At 40.0% G+C, this 18,047-nt stretch overlaps 1 protein-coding gene across 1 annotated transcript; it reads left to right on the top strand.

Moving 5' to 3' along the window:
* Positions 1-10,841: 10,841 nt before the first annotated feature.
* LOC146361412 (putative C-type lectin domain family 20 member A) lies at positions 10,842-13,970 on the top strand. Its single transcript, XM_084922291.1, has one exon. The coding sequence runs from the start codon at positions 10,842-10,844 to the stop codon at positions 11,691-11,693; it is 852 nt and encodes a 283-aa protein (XP_084778417.1). The 3' UTR covers positions 11,694-13,970.
* The last annotated feature ends 4,077 nt before the right edge of the window (positions 13,971-18,047 follow it).

The raw sequence follows: 18,047 nt of genomic DNA, 5'->3' as shown, positions 1-18,047 counted from the left end.
GGTGTATTTTTTCCTATTTCTGTCTTATCAAGTTAAACAATCTTAAGCTTGTTAAAAATAAAAAATAAATCTCTTTTATTCTTTTGCTTGAGAAATAATATTTTTTGTTACCTTTGTATGGGACCCTGGAAGAAGGAAACATCAGGAAATGCAAAGAAATCAACAGGCAGATGATTTTAGTAGCCATTTTTTTCTTGTGTTTTTAAAGTGTTTAAACGTTTTTCTGTCTGGTTAAAATTTACAGATACAGTGTTTTTTAAATGTTTTGAGCCACCTCACATTTCTTTATATTTTATTATATATTTTAGGAAATGGGAAGTAGGTGCAGGAATTTATTGAACCAAGCACCTGTGTTTGCACAGATGTGAACAGCAGCTACCTATACAAAAGCACTTATTTCATTTATGCCATGTAGTCAGCATCTTAGGGATCTGATAGCAATAATTTAATGATTAAATTCAGACCATTAGCACACAACATATACAATAATAATTTGACTTTTCCAATCTATAAGAGTCTGCAATTTGAGCATCTTTTATTAATTTACTTTAAGAGCTGTCTCTGCCAGTGAAAGCTAATCTGAACTTTTGTCTCATTATTATTGGCATAGTTATTATTATTATAGTTATGATTATAGTCTCCAGCGTTTTCAGCCCAGGGGCACCCCCAAGATTTGCTGGTTCCCCCAGTGCCCCACCTCCCGGCAAAATAATTTTAATAAATGTGAGCACAAGAGAGAGGAAGTCACCCTACTATGAATTGAAAACATTAACTTCTTATTTCAAAAAGATTATTATGGATTTCTTATTCGGTTTTCATATGTACCCATTTTCAGTGATATCAGCTTTAACAGCAAAACATTAATTAGGGTTATAATTCTTTTCTTTCTTTCGTTTTTGCCATATATTAGAAGTAACCTATATTTGACAACAGCATAATAAAACTGGAAATTCTGTTTTCTGTGTGCCACCCCAATGTTTTAGTAACCCCCCAAATGGCCCCCCCTATGAAATAAAATCATTGTACACTACATTGGAGTAGAATGAAGCATGCACACAAAGTAATTTTGATTCGTTTATCATGTTTGTTCATGTGGGTCCCACTTTTCTTACTTTCTTTGTTCAGTTGCTTTATTATGAGTCACAGAAAGACACTAGCGGAGTGTTGCCAAGGCACGTTAAGGCATGTCTGTTTAAATGCAAATACTTAAAAGGAATTGAGGTAGATAAATGATCTTTTTTGCCACCAAAGGATTACAGGGTAAACAAAGCCATGAAACAATTTGACATTCAAATAACACCGGAGGAAGAAAGGTGGGGACAGCTGGTGAATCTAAGGTCACACAAGCCTATCACGTTTCAACATTTACACAAAGTAGGCACACGGGAGTTTTGATTTTGAGTTGTTAAGAAAGAGGGCTTTGTTTTTCTACCCTGTAACACCACCAAGTCATTGTCTGTGAAGCTTCTCAGTCATCCAGGGCATTGTTTCTTCAGTTCAAGGGTCAAATGGTGGAGAGTCCCAGATTTAAGCCCTGTGGATGTGTAACCTCAAGAGGAACAATGGACCCGCTAATGATTGCACTGAAAAGGGCATCATTTAAGTGTAAGATGTTGTAAGAATGTTTAGCTGATTTTAGAGTTTAGAAATCTGTTAACATAGAATGTAGAATTATTGTAGAGACACTGACACTGCCCTCAATGTAATAAAGGCCTGATTGTGTCATGAACTTAGGAGTAGAGTATAGGAGACCCTCCCCAGTTGAACTGTGAAAGTAAAACAGAGAGGCGTTAATGCTGAGTGGAAATTCCCCAGAGAATGTTTGGGTGGGGGTCTCAACATTTGACCTGGATAACTGTGGTCTGGAAGGGAGATGGGTTTTTTATGACCTCTAGGGAGTCACCTACACCCACAGTGTTACGCACACACATCCACATGCACACTCACTCATGTGCGCTCACATAGGCATTCATGTGCTCGTGCACATAGACACAGACAGAGTTTGCAGCACACCGTGGGGGGGTTTTATGATAGGGTCGCCCCTACAAAACTGTGTTTCACAGACAAAGGAGTGAAGATTTTGCAGAGGGACACACCGGCCTCGTCTTCCCTTCTAGAAGTGCATGCTTAAATGAAGATGAATAAAGGTTTTGTGAAATAACTACTGAGTTCCGGTGCCGTCTCTGGAAGTTTCGACGAATAAAAGAACAGGGGTAAAACTGATTTCGCAACAATGTTTAGAAGAAAAGGTAGCTCAATGGTTCGGTGTCATGGTCCATGCACCGCTGGCACAGGTTGTTGAGTATGGTTTTGGACTTATTTGTTTCTATGAAAGAATAAGTTAATTATGTTGTAGTTCCTGAGTATGGGTGCATTTCATGATTCTGTTCCGGGCATGTTCATGTATCTAGCTCATGTTTATATTTCATACGTCACTGGCTGACGTCACAACATGGCATGAGTGATAGCTCACTCAGCTAGTGAGGATAGGTTATTAATGATAGGTTAATAATGGTTGATAGGTTAATAATAATATCCTCACTAGCTGCATGTCTTTGGACTAAAGACCCCGATGGTGGAATTCAACTCAAGACTTTCTTGTTGTGAGACAATAGTGCTAACCACCTGGCCACCCCTGTTATTATAATTGTTACTATTTCAACTATTATTAGTAGTACCATCTCTATCATTAAGTTCCCTATGCAAGGCACACTTACTATTATTGTTGTTATTATGGAGGTACTGGAAAAACAAAAAAAAGGGGCATAAGCGCATCTAATTTGTTCTTCCGTCTAATAAAAAATATTTGAAACATAGTGCGAGGAGTGACATTAACTCTTGGATTGGATTGCCAGTGTGACAACTAATATGAAAACATTAATGCTGGATTACAAGTTTTATACTTTAGTTGACATTACTACACGACTATGTGCACTGCAGTGTCTGGCATGCTGTTCGACACATACAAGAAGTTATATAATGCTGTCCTACAGTTCAGGAAACACAGATTCTCTTCCAACCTAAAGAGACAGTCCATATGATTTGAAGACTGGACTCTCCAACCCCACGCATCGTTTCTTTTCTTTAATAAAATGCATTTTATGTGCTTTAAATAAATCTTCAGCCGTGGAGTGTTTATGTCCTGGTGACCAGCTTGGCAGCACCTGGGAATTGGAGTTAATGGCAGGCGGCACGATTTCCCCTCTGGCATTTATCATGGCAATGGAGTTGGTCATGCGGGCATCTCGGTGGGTAGTGGGAGGTGAGAGACTCAAGAGCACTGTTCCCTCTAAGCTGAGCACGTGAGCAATTGCACGACTGCTCACGCGCTCAGCTTAGAGTGGCCTTCGTCTTCCTCCCATTAGAGCCTACATGGATGACATGACCATCATTGCAACAACAAAACCATGTACTAGGCGATTGCTACAGAAGCTCCAGGAAAACATCGAATGGGCAAGAATGGAGTTTAAGCCAAGTAAATCTTGCAGCATCTCCATCATAAAAGGAAAACTGACAGCCAATCAATTCTATATCAGTGGAGAACCAATTCCAACAGTATTACAGAAGCCCATAAAGAGCCTGGGACGGTGGTATAATGCAGACCTCAATGATACTTGGCAACTAAAACAACTAAGGCGGAACTTGGCTAATGATCTCCACCGGATTAACAACACTGCACTCCCAGGGAAATTGAAGCTCTGGTGCTTTCAATTTAGGTTATTACCCAGACTACTGTGGCCTTAGACAATGTACGAGGTCTCACTCAATCATGCAATCGACTAAAGAGGCTAGTGAGCTCCTACGTTAAGAAGTGGCTCGGACTTCCCAAATGCCTCAGCAGCGTTGCACTCTATAGCGACAGGATACTGGCATTGCCAGGTAGAGGGGTTTAAATGTGCAAAAGTGAGGCTTGAGAGGCACTGCTCCCACCCTAGCAAGGGAGGAAGTGGACCCCGGCTACATCTAAGCTACAGGGCACAGGAGGATTTGGTCTTGGAGCAGTAACACCTCTGTGGCAACAGGCATCTGTAACTTCAAAAAATGGTAGTGGAGAAGGTGCGACGACAGGAGGAAACAGCCAGACATGCTAGAGGTTCGGAAAAGACCCAGCCTGCCCCCTGTGTACAGTCCTAGCCACACTCAAGCACATCTTAGTTGGTTGTAGGACTAGCCTTACTCAGGGCAGATACACATGGAGACACAACCTGGTCCTCAGGTGTCTAGCTCCCAAAAACTTGCGTATGTCATTGAGCTGACTGTACCATGGGAGGAAGCAATTGAGGAAGTATTTGAGCGTAAGAAGCTGCGGTATGCCAACTTGGCAGCTGAGGCAGAGGACAGACGCTGGAAGATCAAGGTGCGCCCAGTGGAAGTGGGGTGCAGGGGCTTTGTTGCCAGTACAACAGCAAAACTGCTGAGAGAGATTGGGATCAGAGGACAGGCACAACGGCAGGCTATAAGAGAACTGGCTAACACTGCTGAGAGGACCAGTCACTGGCTATGGCTAAAAAGGGCTGACATCACTTGGGCAGCTAAGGCAGTCAGCTAACCGTGATACACATGCCCAGGATTGACCAACTCGTGGTGGGCCTGCCTCAGCAGGGGGCGTCAAAAGCATAAAACATAACATTGGAAGTTTTGCTGGTTGACTGATACAGCTGTCTCAGGGCCTCTTGGGGACTGTGCAGTTAACCTCATGGAAGTGAAACTAAAAGGAGGAATGAAAGAGTAGGAAAGAAAAATGTTCCGCTCTTCTCCCCTCTGCTCTTCGTCCCTTTTCTGGGAGGCAGTGGGCAGGTAGAGCGTACAGCCCGATCCGGCAGGGAGGTGTGGGAAGCCAGATCGGGCGCCCCCCTTCCGGTTCTCCTCTCTGCTCTCTCCTATCTTATCTTATCTTATCTTATCTTATCTTATCTTACTTACTTGTCTTACTTATCTCTATCACCTTTTCTGTCCCTTTGAAGAAGTGAGACTCCATAAATGTTAATGCTTTCCTCATAACAGCCATCCGCCAACATTTTCTCCATTTAAAGCAGTGCATTGTCAGGGATTGTAACATCTAGTCCTTTTACTGAATAAAATGAAAGTTAATTTAGTCAGTAATGTAAAAGTGAAAAGACAATCATGAAAATAGGAAATGGGGAAAAAAGAAAAAACTCAAGAAAGTGTAGTAATAACAGAACTTAAAAAAAGCAACCACAAGAAAAAAGGTAAGGCAACTTAAATTAAATGCTGCTACTACACACGAATGTATTTAAACACTGTATTTTGTTCAAAATCTATCAGTGTGAAAAATGTAAAGCTGTATTTCCTATTCTCCTTTCTAAATGTATTCTCATCATCTTTGATTGTTTCCCAAGAAAGACGCTGAAATACTCATTTGACTTGCTATACAAACATGCGTTTTGCATATCTACTGTGAAGTAAGGCAGCACTTATGCTTTACCCTAAGAAAATTCTAAATTTGTTTATTTTTCTTGTCCTAACAACTTTGGGAAATATACCTCAGCATTAGTGCTGATATGTTGATAGATTAAAAAAAAAGGGAGGCTAACTTGCTGAGTCTTATCTGTGCTGTTTCACCATCATCCTGTCTGTAATCTGGGAATTTTCTGTATTGTTATATTTCTATATTTCTGCACCTTTAGGCAACTGTTGATTTGTTTGAATTTAATTCAATTCAATTTTATTTATATAGCGCCAAATCACAACAAAAGTCGCCTCAAGGCGCTTCATAGATACAGAGAAAAACCCAACAATCATATGACCCCCTATGAGCAAGCACTTTGGCGACAGTGGGAAGGAAAAACTCCCTTTTAACAGGAAGAAACCTCCGGCAGAACCAGGCTCAGGGAGGGGCGGCCATCTGCTGCGACTGGTTGGGGTGAGAGAAGGAAGACAGGATAAAAGACATGCTGTGGAAGAAAGACAGAGGTTAATAACAGATATGATTCAATGCAGAGAGGTCTATTAATACATAGTGAGTGAGAAAGGTGACTGGAAAGGAAAAACTCAATGCATCATGGGAATCCCCCGGCAGCCTACCTCTATTGCAGCATAACTAAGGGAGGATTCAGGGTCACCTGGTCCAGCCCTAACTATATGCTTTAGCAAAAAGGAAAGTTTTAAGCCTAATCTTAAAAGTAGAGATAGTTTCTGTCTCCCGAATCCAAACTGGAAGCTGGTTCCACAGAAGAGGGGCCTGAAAACTGAAGGCTCTGCCTCCCATTCTACTTTTAAATACTCTAGGAACAACAAGTAGGCCTGCAGAGCAAGAGCGAAGTGCTCTAATAGGGTGATATGGTACTACAAGGTCATTAAGATAAGATGGGGCCTGATTATTTAAGACCTTGTATGTGAGGAGCAGGATTTTGAATTCAATTCTGGACTTAACAGGAAGCCAATGAAGGGAAGCCAAAACAGGAGAAATATGCTGTCTCTTTCTAGTCCCTGTCAGTACTCTTGCTGCAGCATTTTGGATTAGCTGAAGGCTTTTCAGTGAGTTTTTTGGACATCCTGATAATAATGAATTACAGTAGTCCAGCCTGGAAGTAATAAATGCATGAACTAGTTTTTCAGCGTCACTCTGAGACAGGATATTTCTAATTTTAGAGATGTTGCGCAAATGGAAGAAAGCAGTCTTACATATTTGTTTAATATGTGCGTTGAAGGACATGTCCTGGTCAAAAATGACTCCAAGGTTCCTCACAGCGTTACTGGAGGCCAAGGTAATGCCATCCAGAGTATGAATCTGGTTAGATACCATATTTCTAAGATTTTCAGGGCCGAGTACAATAACCTCAGTTTTATCTGAATTAAGAAGCAGAAAGTTAGCGGCCATCCAGGTCTTTATGTCTTTAAGACATTCCTGCAGTTTAACTAATTGGTGTGTGTTATCTGGCTTCATGGACAGATAGAGCTGGGTGTCATCTGCATAGCAGTGAAAATGTATGCTATGTCTTCTAATGATGCTGCCTAAGGGAAGCATGTATAATGTAAACAGAATTGGTCCTAGCACTGAACCCTGTGGAACTCCATAATTAACCTCAGTGTGTGAAGAGGACTCTCCATTTACATGCACAAATTGGAGTCTATTAGATAGATATGATACAAACCACTGCAGTGCAGTACCTGTAATACCTACAGCATGTTCTAATCGCTCTAATAGGATATTATGGTCAACAGTATCGAATGCTGCACTGAGGTCTAGCAGGACAAGCACAGAGATGAGTCCACTGTCAGAGGCCATAAGAAGATCATTTGTAACCTTCACTAAAGCTGTTTCTGTGCTGTGATGAGCTCTGAAACCTGACTGAAACTCTTCAAATAAACCATTCCTCTGCAGATGATCTGTTAGCTGTTTGACAACTACTCTTTCAAGGATTTTTGATATGAAAGGAAGGTTGGAGATTGGCCTATAATTAGCTAAGACTGCTGGGTCTAGAGATGGCTTTTTGAGTAAAGGTTTAACTACAGCCAGCTTGAAGGCCTGTGGTACATAGCCGATTATTAGAGATAGGTTGATCATATTTAAGATCGAAGAATTAATTAATGGCAGGACTTCTTTGAGCAGTTTTGTAGGAATGGGGTCTAAAAGACACGTTTGCTATCAGACTCTTGAATAGCTGACCTGTTTTAACAGTAATAATAATTTTTGCACATCAGGTCATCTTACATATCGAACAAGCATATTAAGCTCAGAGCTCTTTTGCACACTAATGTATTTATTTATTTATTTTCTCAATTTATTTGTTCATACTATTTGTATTTATCTGTTTTAGTTCTATCTGTACATATTAACAGGCATCTGTGTGTGGACAGCAGAGAAAGAATTTCATTGTACAGAGAAATGCTTTTCTTTGTACACATGACAATGAACACTTTGAATCTTGAAGCTATATAAATGAAATTAAATTGATCTGAAATTAATATATTATCAAAATAAAATCAAAAACACATATTTGTGGATCTAAATTGGCCACAGGTGTAGTTGTTTTGTCACAATGGTGTTCTGTCTGTCTGTGTTAGCCCTGCAACAGACTGGTGGTGACCTGTCCAGTATGTACAAAATATATTCTTTTATAAATAAATAAATAAATAAATAACTATATATATACTTCACAGATATATATATCTGTAAAGTTAACTTGAACTGAAGTGATATGGCTTCAATTTCTCCTTAAATAATTTCTCTTTATCTCTTTATTTATTTTCCAGTGAAATGCTATGACAATATAAAAAACGACTTGCTCTCACTGCAGAATAATATGGTTTGTTTGTTTGCCACCCATCCCTTGTGCTTTGCCTTAAGCAAATTCTTAAATTTGTTTAGGGCGTCCTCTTCCAAGAACCTTTAGATTTATGTCTGTCTGTGTATGTTTCAAAAGGCTACTATTATTAGTAGTAGTAATATTATTTCCTAACTCTGGAACCCCTATAACAACGCCAACTACCAACATGTCAGGAAATATTTGTGTGGTTAAAAATAATTTCTGTGAATTTACTTAAAATGCTTTAAGTCTTTTTTTTATACAGCCTTAGCTACCTATTTTACTTGTTTATTTAATGCTGGGACAGGTTTGGGGCCCTGTAAGCAGTTTTATGGGCTGTCAAAAAAAGAAGAACGTTAAAGCAGCTGTGTTTTCTCACTCAGCTTGTGATTATTAACCAGTATCTGTCCAACAGTTTCTGGCCTCATCTCTAAAGTCCCTAACTCAATTTAAAAGTGTCCAACACCCAAGGTCCAACCTTTGCTGCCCAAAAAAGCGCAGATACCGTTCCAAACGGTAAGGAGACTCTAACTCCTAGCTTATTCCAGGATGCCCTGTACCCCACAGTCAAGCCAAACTGAACTAACCCTGTTCGCCGACAGGTCAAGGTCGCGCGTCCGCGGCCAGGAGGGAGCATAACCTCCGGGCTATGCGCTTCCTAGCAGTCTCACTGCCGTCCTATAATAATTTATAACACTTTGAAACAACCGTCAACACCCCAAAACAAGAGTATGACTGAGGCAGGTGCAACCTTATGATCAATGGGGCCTCTAACCCACAAAATGACCACCTCAGGTCCACCCTTATGACTAATGGGGCCTCTAACCCACAAAATGACCAATTCCCTACCAAACTACTTGGGCCTCTAACCCAATTTCACTGTTTTACTTTACCTTGGGCCTCTAACCCAGTATTTTTCTTTTACCTTGGGCCTCTAACCCAGTATTTTTCTTTTACCATGGGCCTCTAACCCAGTATTTTTCCTTTACCTTGGGCCTCTAACCCAGTATTTTAACTTACAAACTTCAACTTTCAAATCTCATGAGATTTTCATTAAAATCAAAACAGGCCATCTACCAGTAATTTCAGTGAGTAGACTTTCATTTTTTCATGTCCAATTTGGCACACTTTGGAAATAGATTCAACAGGTAGTGCCTTACCTTTGTATAAGCCGGCTTATGCCCACTCACGTCAGACCACTGGCTTGTGCCTGTCCGTTCGACAACCTCGGACCGTCCAAACCTCCAACTTCCACCCCAATACCACAGGACGAGCCCCCAAACTGTTACGGATTCAAATATTGGGGATGGATACAAGAGGAAAAACCAAAATAACAACACTGGTCCAGCCGGGTTGAGTCAAACAATGATTTTAATGATCACACGCGTGGGAGATGGACACCGTACGCAGACAGCATCAGATCTCAAAATGGTGGAGCATTGATCAAACTCTTATAGCCTCTAGTGGCCCCCACCTAATCATAAAAGCCTAAACATTCACATTCTTTCTCTCACACAGCGCCTAAGCTACGACCTTGGCTCCCTGTTTATCTGCTCCTGCTGAGATGGGGCAGAAAACCTCTCCAGTATGTTCTGTTCTCTTCTAATCAGACAAATAAGGCGATGACTTTCTGCGAACAGTATTTCTTATAACTCAGCAGTATAATGCATCATAAAACAATATCATTCATTCACAATAAATCAGCAGTCTAATGTAATGCAAATCAGTTTAACAAATGTAATAGTTATCACCTCCGTCTAATTCAGGAGAATAATGCAAACTAAAACTACATAATAATTCACAATCTTTAATTAAGGGTCTAACATCTGTAAAGGTCTTTACACTGGCTGCCTGTCCGTCAGAGGATAGACTTTAAAGTTCTGATGCTGGTCTATAAAGCTCTGAATGGTTTAGGACCAAAATACATCAGTGACCTCCTGACCCAGTATGAACCTTCCAGGTCCCTCAGGTCATCTGGATCCGGTCTTTTATCAGTTCCCAGAGTCAGAACCAGACACGGAGAAGCTGCATTCAGCTTTTATGCTCCATATATCTGGAACAAACTCCCAGAAAGCCTCAGATCAGCTGAAACACTCAGTTTATTTAAATCCAGGTTGAAGACTCACCTGTTCTCAGCTGCATTTGAATAAAGCACCAAATCCACACTTTTAAGCTTAAATTTCAAAACGTACATTTTAACTACTGATTTTATCTATTGTTCTGATTTTATCTGTTTTGATTTTATATACTGTTTTGTTTGTTTGTTTGTTAATTAATTAGTTTGTTTGTCTGCTTGTTTTAATCAATTTTAAATCATGCTTTTTATTTGTTTTTGTTTCTAATGTCTCTGTAAAGCACTTTGAATCACCTTGTTGTTGAATTGTGCTATACAAATAAACTTGCCTTGCCTTGCCTTGCCTTGCCTAACATGGCATAAAATAATATTATAATCCCACAGTGGTTAAGAGAATGAAAGGGCCGACCTATATGCAAATGCATGTCGGAAGGACAAGCATAAAAGGTGACAGCTCCAGAACAGATTTCCCAAATCTTTTTAAATCCAAGAGAACAATGGACAGACTCTTCACTTACATCCTGTTCCTGTTGAGTTTGTCTGGGACTTTTAGTAAGAGTAAGTACATTTACATCGAAGATAAGAAGACTTGGAATGACGCTCAGAAATACTGCCGGGAAAGTTACACAGACCTGGCCCCTGTTAGTAATGAACAGGACTTGAACAAACTTCAGAAGATGAACCCCTCAGGCGATGTCTGGGTAGGACTGCAAAGAATTTCAGGCACAGATAATTGGACCTGGTCAGGAGGTGGACCAATGGAGGTTGCTTGGGCATATAAGCAACCCGACAATGGCAATTCAGATACCAATGGCTATATCAATGACAAAGGACTGAGTGATGGAAAAGAAATTGATAAAATACCCTCCTTCTGCTACAGTCCAAAAGTGGTGAATGAGAAAAAGACTTGGGAGGAAGCTCTGGTGTACTGCAGAAAGACCTACAGTGACCTCGCCAGTGTGGCATCGGTGACGGAGATGTTGCTGATACAGAGAGAACTGAAAAAGCAAAACACCACAGGTCCCTTCTGGATTGGATTGCATTTCTTCTTTAAAGACTGGCTATGGGTGGACGGCCAGGAGCTGCGCTACGCATCTTGGGGTCAAGGGGTAAAACCAACATGTCCAGAAGTCCAGAGTGCAGAGTGTGCAGCCTTACAGGCAATGAAATGGTCGGCCAGTGACACAACCTCGGCTTCTTCTGGCACGTCTGTCATTGGAAGTGTTTATAATTTTTTAGCAAATACTTTGTGGAGAGATAATGCAACTCTTGCTGCAACTGTATATAATAGTGGAGGTGTCTGGGAGGCTCATAACTGTGAGGAAAAACTTAATTTTATTTGCTATTGAGCAAGTTTGCAAAATTAATTTGAATTACCCTTTAATAATTGTGGTTGCTATACTTTGGTTGTTCATTTCCATTTTCAATTTCTGTTTTGCTCCTTGTGGTGTGTTTGATTCTTTTCTTTCTTTCTATGGTAAAGGGACACTTGATCAAATTAAAGAGTGCTGAATACATTTGAAAACATCAAAACAATAAACACAGAAAGCAAACTCCGGTAGATAAAATGTCATAAGTAAATACAAACGAGATTAGAGTAATGTCTATATTTCAAAATTAATAAAAAGTCAGGCTGAAGAGGGAGGAATTAAGTTTAGTACTATTATTAGTACAATTATTTGCACTCAGGTCAGCTTTTTGTCCTGCAATTTTAGACTGAAAACTGGGTTGTGCAGCAGGATATAAGTCCTACATAAATACATACTGGAAAAATAAAACATAATTAATAACAACATAAGTATACTCCTAAAAATGAAACTATTTTCAAGCTTTTTTTTGTTTGTTTTCTTTTTTCTTTCTATTGATATAATGCTAATCTTTTCGTTTTGGTAGAATATCTTTTAAAACGATAAACTCTCATTTCACTCAGTTCCCAAAATGTTTTAATTGTTGTGCTTCATGATGAGTAAACAGATATTGAACTATGTTGTGACAGAAATTGGTTCTTTTACTGTAAATAGAAATAATCATGTTAAACAGATGGATGAGTAGGCTGCTTTTTCAGTTTTTCTTTTACTCTCACTACATTTTCTGAAAGGCAAACCAGTGTAACTCTAGAAGAACTAGGTGTCTTACAGTAAGTGCTTGGTTAGTGAATCAGTTAGGCCTATTAAATACACAGTGTGTGATTTTCTCAGACAAAGGAAAGAATCATACTACAAATTATGGCAGATTTAAAAGTAAAATCCAGTTAAAATAAAATCCAAGTCAAATATCATCATTAAATTTCTTACTTAGTTGGGGGAGGTCCCAGGAAACCAATTTCTCTTTCTGACATTTAGAACACATGACAAAATTTCCTGTTTTGTCTTTTGTAGCATGCACTAAAAGAACATCTATTTTTATTAGATTTGAGTGATATGTTAAAATCTTCCATCCTAACACATGCTAGTATCGATTAATTCCTTATGTCTGTGATACCTGTAGGATTATAGTTCAAACTATACATCAAACTGTACATGAAACTGGTGTACATTCAAGCAGCATTTTTAATGTAGCACAGAACACACACCGTTGAGCAAACAGGTTGTTAATTTATTGCTAAACTGCATAAAAAATGATTTAGCAGTGACAGGTCACACATGTTTGACACTGGACACATTTTGAAGTTGGCCAACTGTGGAATGCGTTACTTGCAGTGGCTGCCCTGTTCAATCACAGAATCTCTGTGAAGTTTGCAAAGCAACACACGTCATCTCTGGTGACAGCGTTTAATTATGCTAGACTTTTAAAAAGCAACTAAAAGCAACAGTGGTGCAGAGAGTCCAAATACCTATGTGTACAAAAGCTGCTTATCTCTGCACAAAAGCCACTGGATTTTTACAAGAGACCGCAGTTTGCTCAGAGTTTTGAGATCTTCGCTATTTCATTAAAAATGCTTTTTTGATATGTCAGTTTTGATGTCAATAGTTAGCAATGGATAGATAAAAGCTAAAGATATAATGGTACAATATATGGGCTACAAAAGGTCCAGCAAGGTTTGACGCTCTACCTTGTTGGACGCTGGCTGTGTCTGGGTTTGAGTCTGACACCTGCTGGACACTTTATATAACTACCTTTTTGTGCAACTGTGTGCCGTTGATCTGTTTCAACTTACTGAGGAATGGATCAGTAAATTTTATTTACTTTAATTTTGCATAAAGATAAACCATAAAAATGAAAATGAAATTTACAAACAAAGGCAGTGAAGATGGTCCAAAAAACTGTGTATACACAGGCTGGTCGATTTTACAAGACCACTGTTTGTGTAACATGCAATATAAATGCACCTCAAAGAACGTGCAGTTATATGCAGGGAAATGTGGACAATCATGTCTTTACCAATTATTAAGAAATGACTGCTGCTAATTTTGGTAATGACAATAGAATACATAGGGTCAAATATAACTGCTTTTTGGGAAAAATAATTGGAAGAAATTAGAAGAAAATTAGTTTGTTGCAATGTAAGCTTTACCACAGTGAAAATCTGTTCAAGCAAGATTTTCACTACAAAGCTGTCAATATAAGAAGTCACTTTCTGGATGTAACCTATGGATATGTAACCACCTAACTATCTAAATAAATAAATAAATAACCACATATCACGTGTTTTGTGAGTTTTTTGTTCTTACATGATTTTATTTATCTAGTTCTTTTCAAGATAAATATCACAAAGTGCTCCACAAAAAATGCTGAAAAACCAAATAAAATGCATCTATGCATTTTTCTTCCACTTATTCAGTTCAGCACCACAGGAGGTGGCACGCGAAGGGTTAACCGATGGCACGACCATAGCTGGACTGGCCCGGTGATTTTTTGTTTTTATGGGCTGACGGACGCTGGAACTTCAGGTAAGAAGTTATGACCTGCAGTCTGTCTGGGTCAGATATAAACCAAGTTTAGGTGGAGTTTATCACTTATCGTTGTGCTGACTTTTTACAGTCAGTTACAGTAACTCGTACTGCGTACAAGCTAGTATGACGGAGTTTCTATACAGCTGGGTGGGTGCTATGATGTTACTGATAGTGAACTTTATTTTATTCATAAGGTTAGTTAGTAGAGTTGCCAACCGTTCCGTAAAATACTGAATCGTCCTGTATTCGGAGAAAATATTACGCGTTTTGTATTGAGCTGAAAAGTTTGTCCCGGACTTCAGTTAGAATGAAAAAGACACAAAGCTGGATTTATTCTGTGTCATTACGCTGCAGCTGTCTCTTCTTCTCTCATTCTCCCCCCTCCCTCTCCTGTTGCTACTTCAATCATGAAACTGATCAATGATCAGCTGATCGGCTTTTCTCTCTTGTTTGTTTATCGCCCACTTTGCTGAAAGAGGAAACCAGCGGATGTCGCGCTAAACAACAGCAGCACGTTTAAGCTTGATCAGCTTTTGTTAGAATTGATTTAATATTAATTTCTCGTATCAGCTGATGTTTGCTGGAGCCACAGCTGTAAAAGCTGCTGGTCATGATGTCGGTTTGGATATGTGGTGAGAGGGAAACATGAAGATGAAACCAGGAGATGTCCTTACTGAATCATCAGGGCTGAACAGGTGATGGAGAAACAGGTTTACCTTTTAGGTGACATGAATGAGTTGAAGGGAAGTTATGAACTGTCTCTGAGAGAAAAATAACACCAGGATCCTTTTCTAAGTAGGTGACAGCTGATAACTGTGCAGGGGCGGGTCTAGCAAAGTTTTGCCAGGAGGCAGGTGTCACACAATGGAAATCTGTATTTATCTTGTACATTGGTTTTATTCTAATTTTTAGTGTCTATTTATGAGTGCATTTTTTATTTGCATGATTTTATTGTTTCTATTGCATGTTTGTATGTTGATATTTATATTGCATGGTTTTAATCCACTGTGGACTGGCTGCACATGGGACAAATTAGCTGATAGGGATCACCTGCTGAGGCATGGGTGTGTCCAGAGGTGGCCTATCAGCTGTGCAAAGACTTTTCAAAAGCAGGCTAGCTGAGCACTGGGAGGAGAGAGGCCCCAGATATGAGGAGGAATGTGTGGAGGCCACGTGAAAAGAGGGACCCGCTGCCTAATTGTGGGGGTGCGACGCCTAACCTGGAGACAGATCGGGCGACGTGATGTGGCGACCCAGCTCTGTGCCTCATTTTCCCCACACAACATTATTACTTATTTCATTCATTGTATTTAAAATATTTAAAACTTGTTTTTTTTATTATTATTGAGATTTCTACAGTTTAAATTTTCTCCTTTAATACGAACGTCTGGTTTTCATGTACAGTGGAACCCCGACTTACGAAATTAATTCGCTCCCGAGGGTCTTTTGTAAGTCGAAAATTTTCGTAAGTCAAAGCACCCATCGCGCCTTTTGAGTGAATGATAGGCCATAGGCTAATTGTCAACTGCAACAACAATACACCGTTCAAGTGGAACAGCGAAGTGCAAGTACGAAAGCCAAGGGGGTTGTCACATGATTCGGAAGGCATTGTGGGCATTGTAGGCATTCTGGGCTCAACCAATCAGAGCCAGCGGATTTCGTTACGCAGGCATTTTGCAGTAACACAGGCAGAAATATTGGCGTTAAGTCCCTTCATAACTTGAATTTTTCGTTAAATGGGGTATTCGTAAGTTGGGGTTCCACTGTATTAAAGAAATCTTTTTTTAAAAAAAGGACAAAAAGTTGATTTTTAAGTTACAACAGGACCTTTCTTTAGGTTCCACAAAACTGGCAATGAAGAATTTCAAATTATTGTAATTTAGCTGTAACTAACTGTGTATGACCCTCAATTCACTTACAAAGACAGTAGGAGACAACGCGTGTGAGTGGCAGCATTTGTGAGTCTCCACTGTCGTTTACTGGGTGCAGCCGGGTTGGGAGAGGGTCGCCATGGCTATATGCCAGGGCCCTCCTGGGACCATTGTTCTGGCCCCTATTTGTTATTTTACAGGGTGCCAACGCAAGGGGAGCTGTGGTGGCATCGCAGGACGGACTCGGGTGCAGAATGCAAGCTGGGCAGGGATGTGATGGGCCCAGTGGAAAGACAAGAGGATAGGAGGCTCCTCCTCGTCTGCCGAAGACAAGGCTGGCGTGGACTCCGCTCTAAAGAAGGAATTCCTGGACTGCTGGTGGACCCATAATGAACATGTGGTATACTAACATTAGGGGGAATTTAGTGAACGTAGAAGATTGTATTTTTACTAGTTTTAGCATTGGGTTTGTTTATTCCTGGGGGGTTTTAGCTATTAATAACATTTTATCATGTATGTTTTTAAGGGTGGTTTTTATTTGTGCTCCCTGGCCTGGAAATAAACTGTTTCCGATCAGACCTGTTTCATCTCTACGGAGCCCCTCTGATGACATGGTCCAAAAAATAAATAAATTGTGGCCACAAAATACTATTTCGAGAGCACGAAATAGGTATAACGTGTGCACGAAATGACCAATAACCGTGATCCTTCCCAGGCCCTTGCAGTTGGTTGACAATAAAATCTATCCCGGTGTTCCCGGCGTCCAAGTCGTACTTATGTCTGTAAAGCAACTGAGGTCTCAATATCCTGTTTAAATGTCTCTCCGTAATGATGGTTCCTTGCATTGCCAGGCTTTTCGAAATGCATTTGTAGCTCATTCCCAGCCTAAAATAAAACTCAATCATACTGTCTGTCAATGGTGTATAGGTTTAGCCTACTCTTATGCTTATGTCTCTATGCAGCTGTCCAGGAATTGTGTCAATATGATGTGCGCACGTTATCTATTTCGTTGCCACAAATGCGTAATTCGTTGCCACGTTATACCCAATTCGTGGTCACAAATAAGTATTTTGCGGGCACGTTATACCCATTTCGAGGGCACGAAGTAGTATTTTGTGGCCACAATTTATTTATTTTTTGGACCATGTCATCAGAGGGGCTCCATACATCTCTGTGCCTTGGTATCTGACTCGCTTACTCCTCCTTGTATTTAAAAGAATCGTCCTTTTTTTTTTTTTTTTTTTGTAGCATGACATTCTGGTGCGACTGCCTTAGTGTCTGCGTGTTACACAGGAGGGCACTAACAGGGAAAGGGGGGCACAAAGAAATACTTTTCGTTCTTATTCTTATTTAAAATGTCTCGCTTTTAATAAATAATTATCTGAATCTTACAACCAAAGTTTTTATCTGATGTAAAATGTATAGAAATCATACATATACCAACAAGACAGTGTACATCACTGTCACAACAGCGTTTGTTTTCATTCAAAGGCTCTATGGCTTTTCCTATAATACCTGGTGGGCCGGTCTGTAGTTAAAATGCCTATTTTTCTTTTGCCTGGGTGGCAGCTCTACGCTTCCGTATCCGAGGCTTTTCAATGTGGCCTCACAAAATTATCACGACTACAACAACCATGAAAAGAGTTGGATGGACATTGCTGCTCAATCACAGCTGCCTGGTCAATGTTTTTCATTAGTAATTTAGCAAAGTTGATGGTGGTGGTGTGTGTGTGTGTGTCTGTGTGAGTGAAAGACAGAGAGAGGGAGAGCGAGAGACAGATTTTGTATGATAAGCTTCATGTTATGAACACACAGTTTGAGCACTCAGGTCGCATCAGAGCATCAGGCCGTATAGTGTGAGACGCTGCATCGTGACCTATGAACTTCTAACCCCTGCGATTTAATTGTACAGTTTGAGCAGGAGCTGAATACCGTGACT

This window comes from Perissodus microlepis, chromosome 23, assembly GCF_051167445.1.
Source record: "Perissodus microlepis isolate ML-2025 ecotype Zambia chromosome 23, ASM5116744v1, whole genome shotgun sequence".
NCBI lineage: Eukaryota > Metazoa > Chordata > Actinopteri > Cichliformes > Cichlidae > Perissodus > Perissodus microlepis.
This window is presented reverse-complemented; position numbering and strand designations above follow the sequence as displayed.

Excerpts from the sequence above, each read along its gene's own strand:
- LOC146361412 (XM_084922291.1), top strand. The coding sequence starts at position 10,842 with ATGGACAGACTCTTCACTTACATCCTGTTCCTGTTGAGTTTGTCTGGG.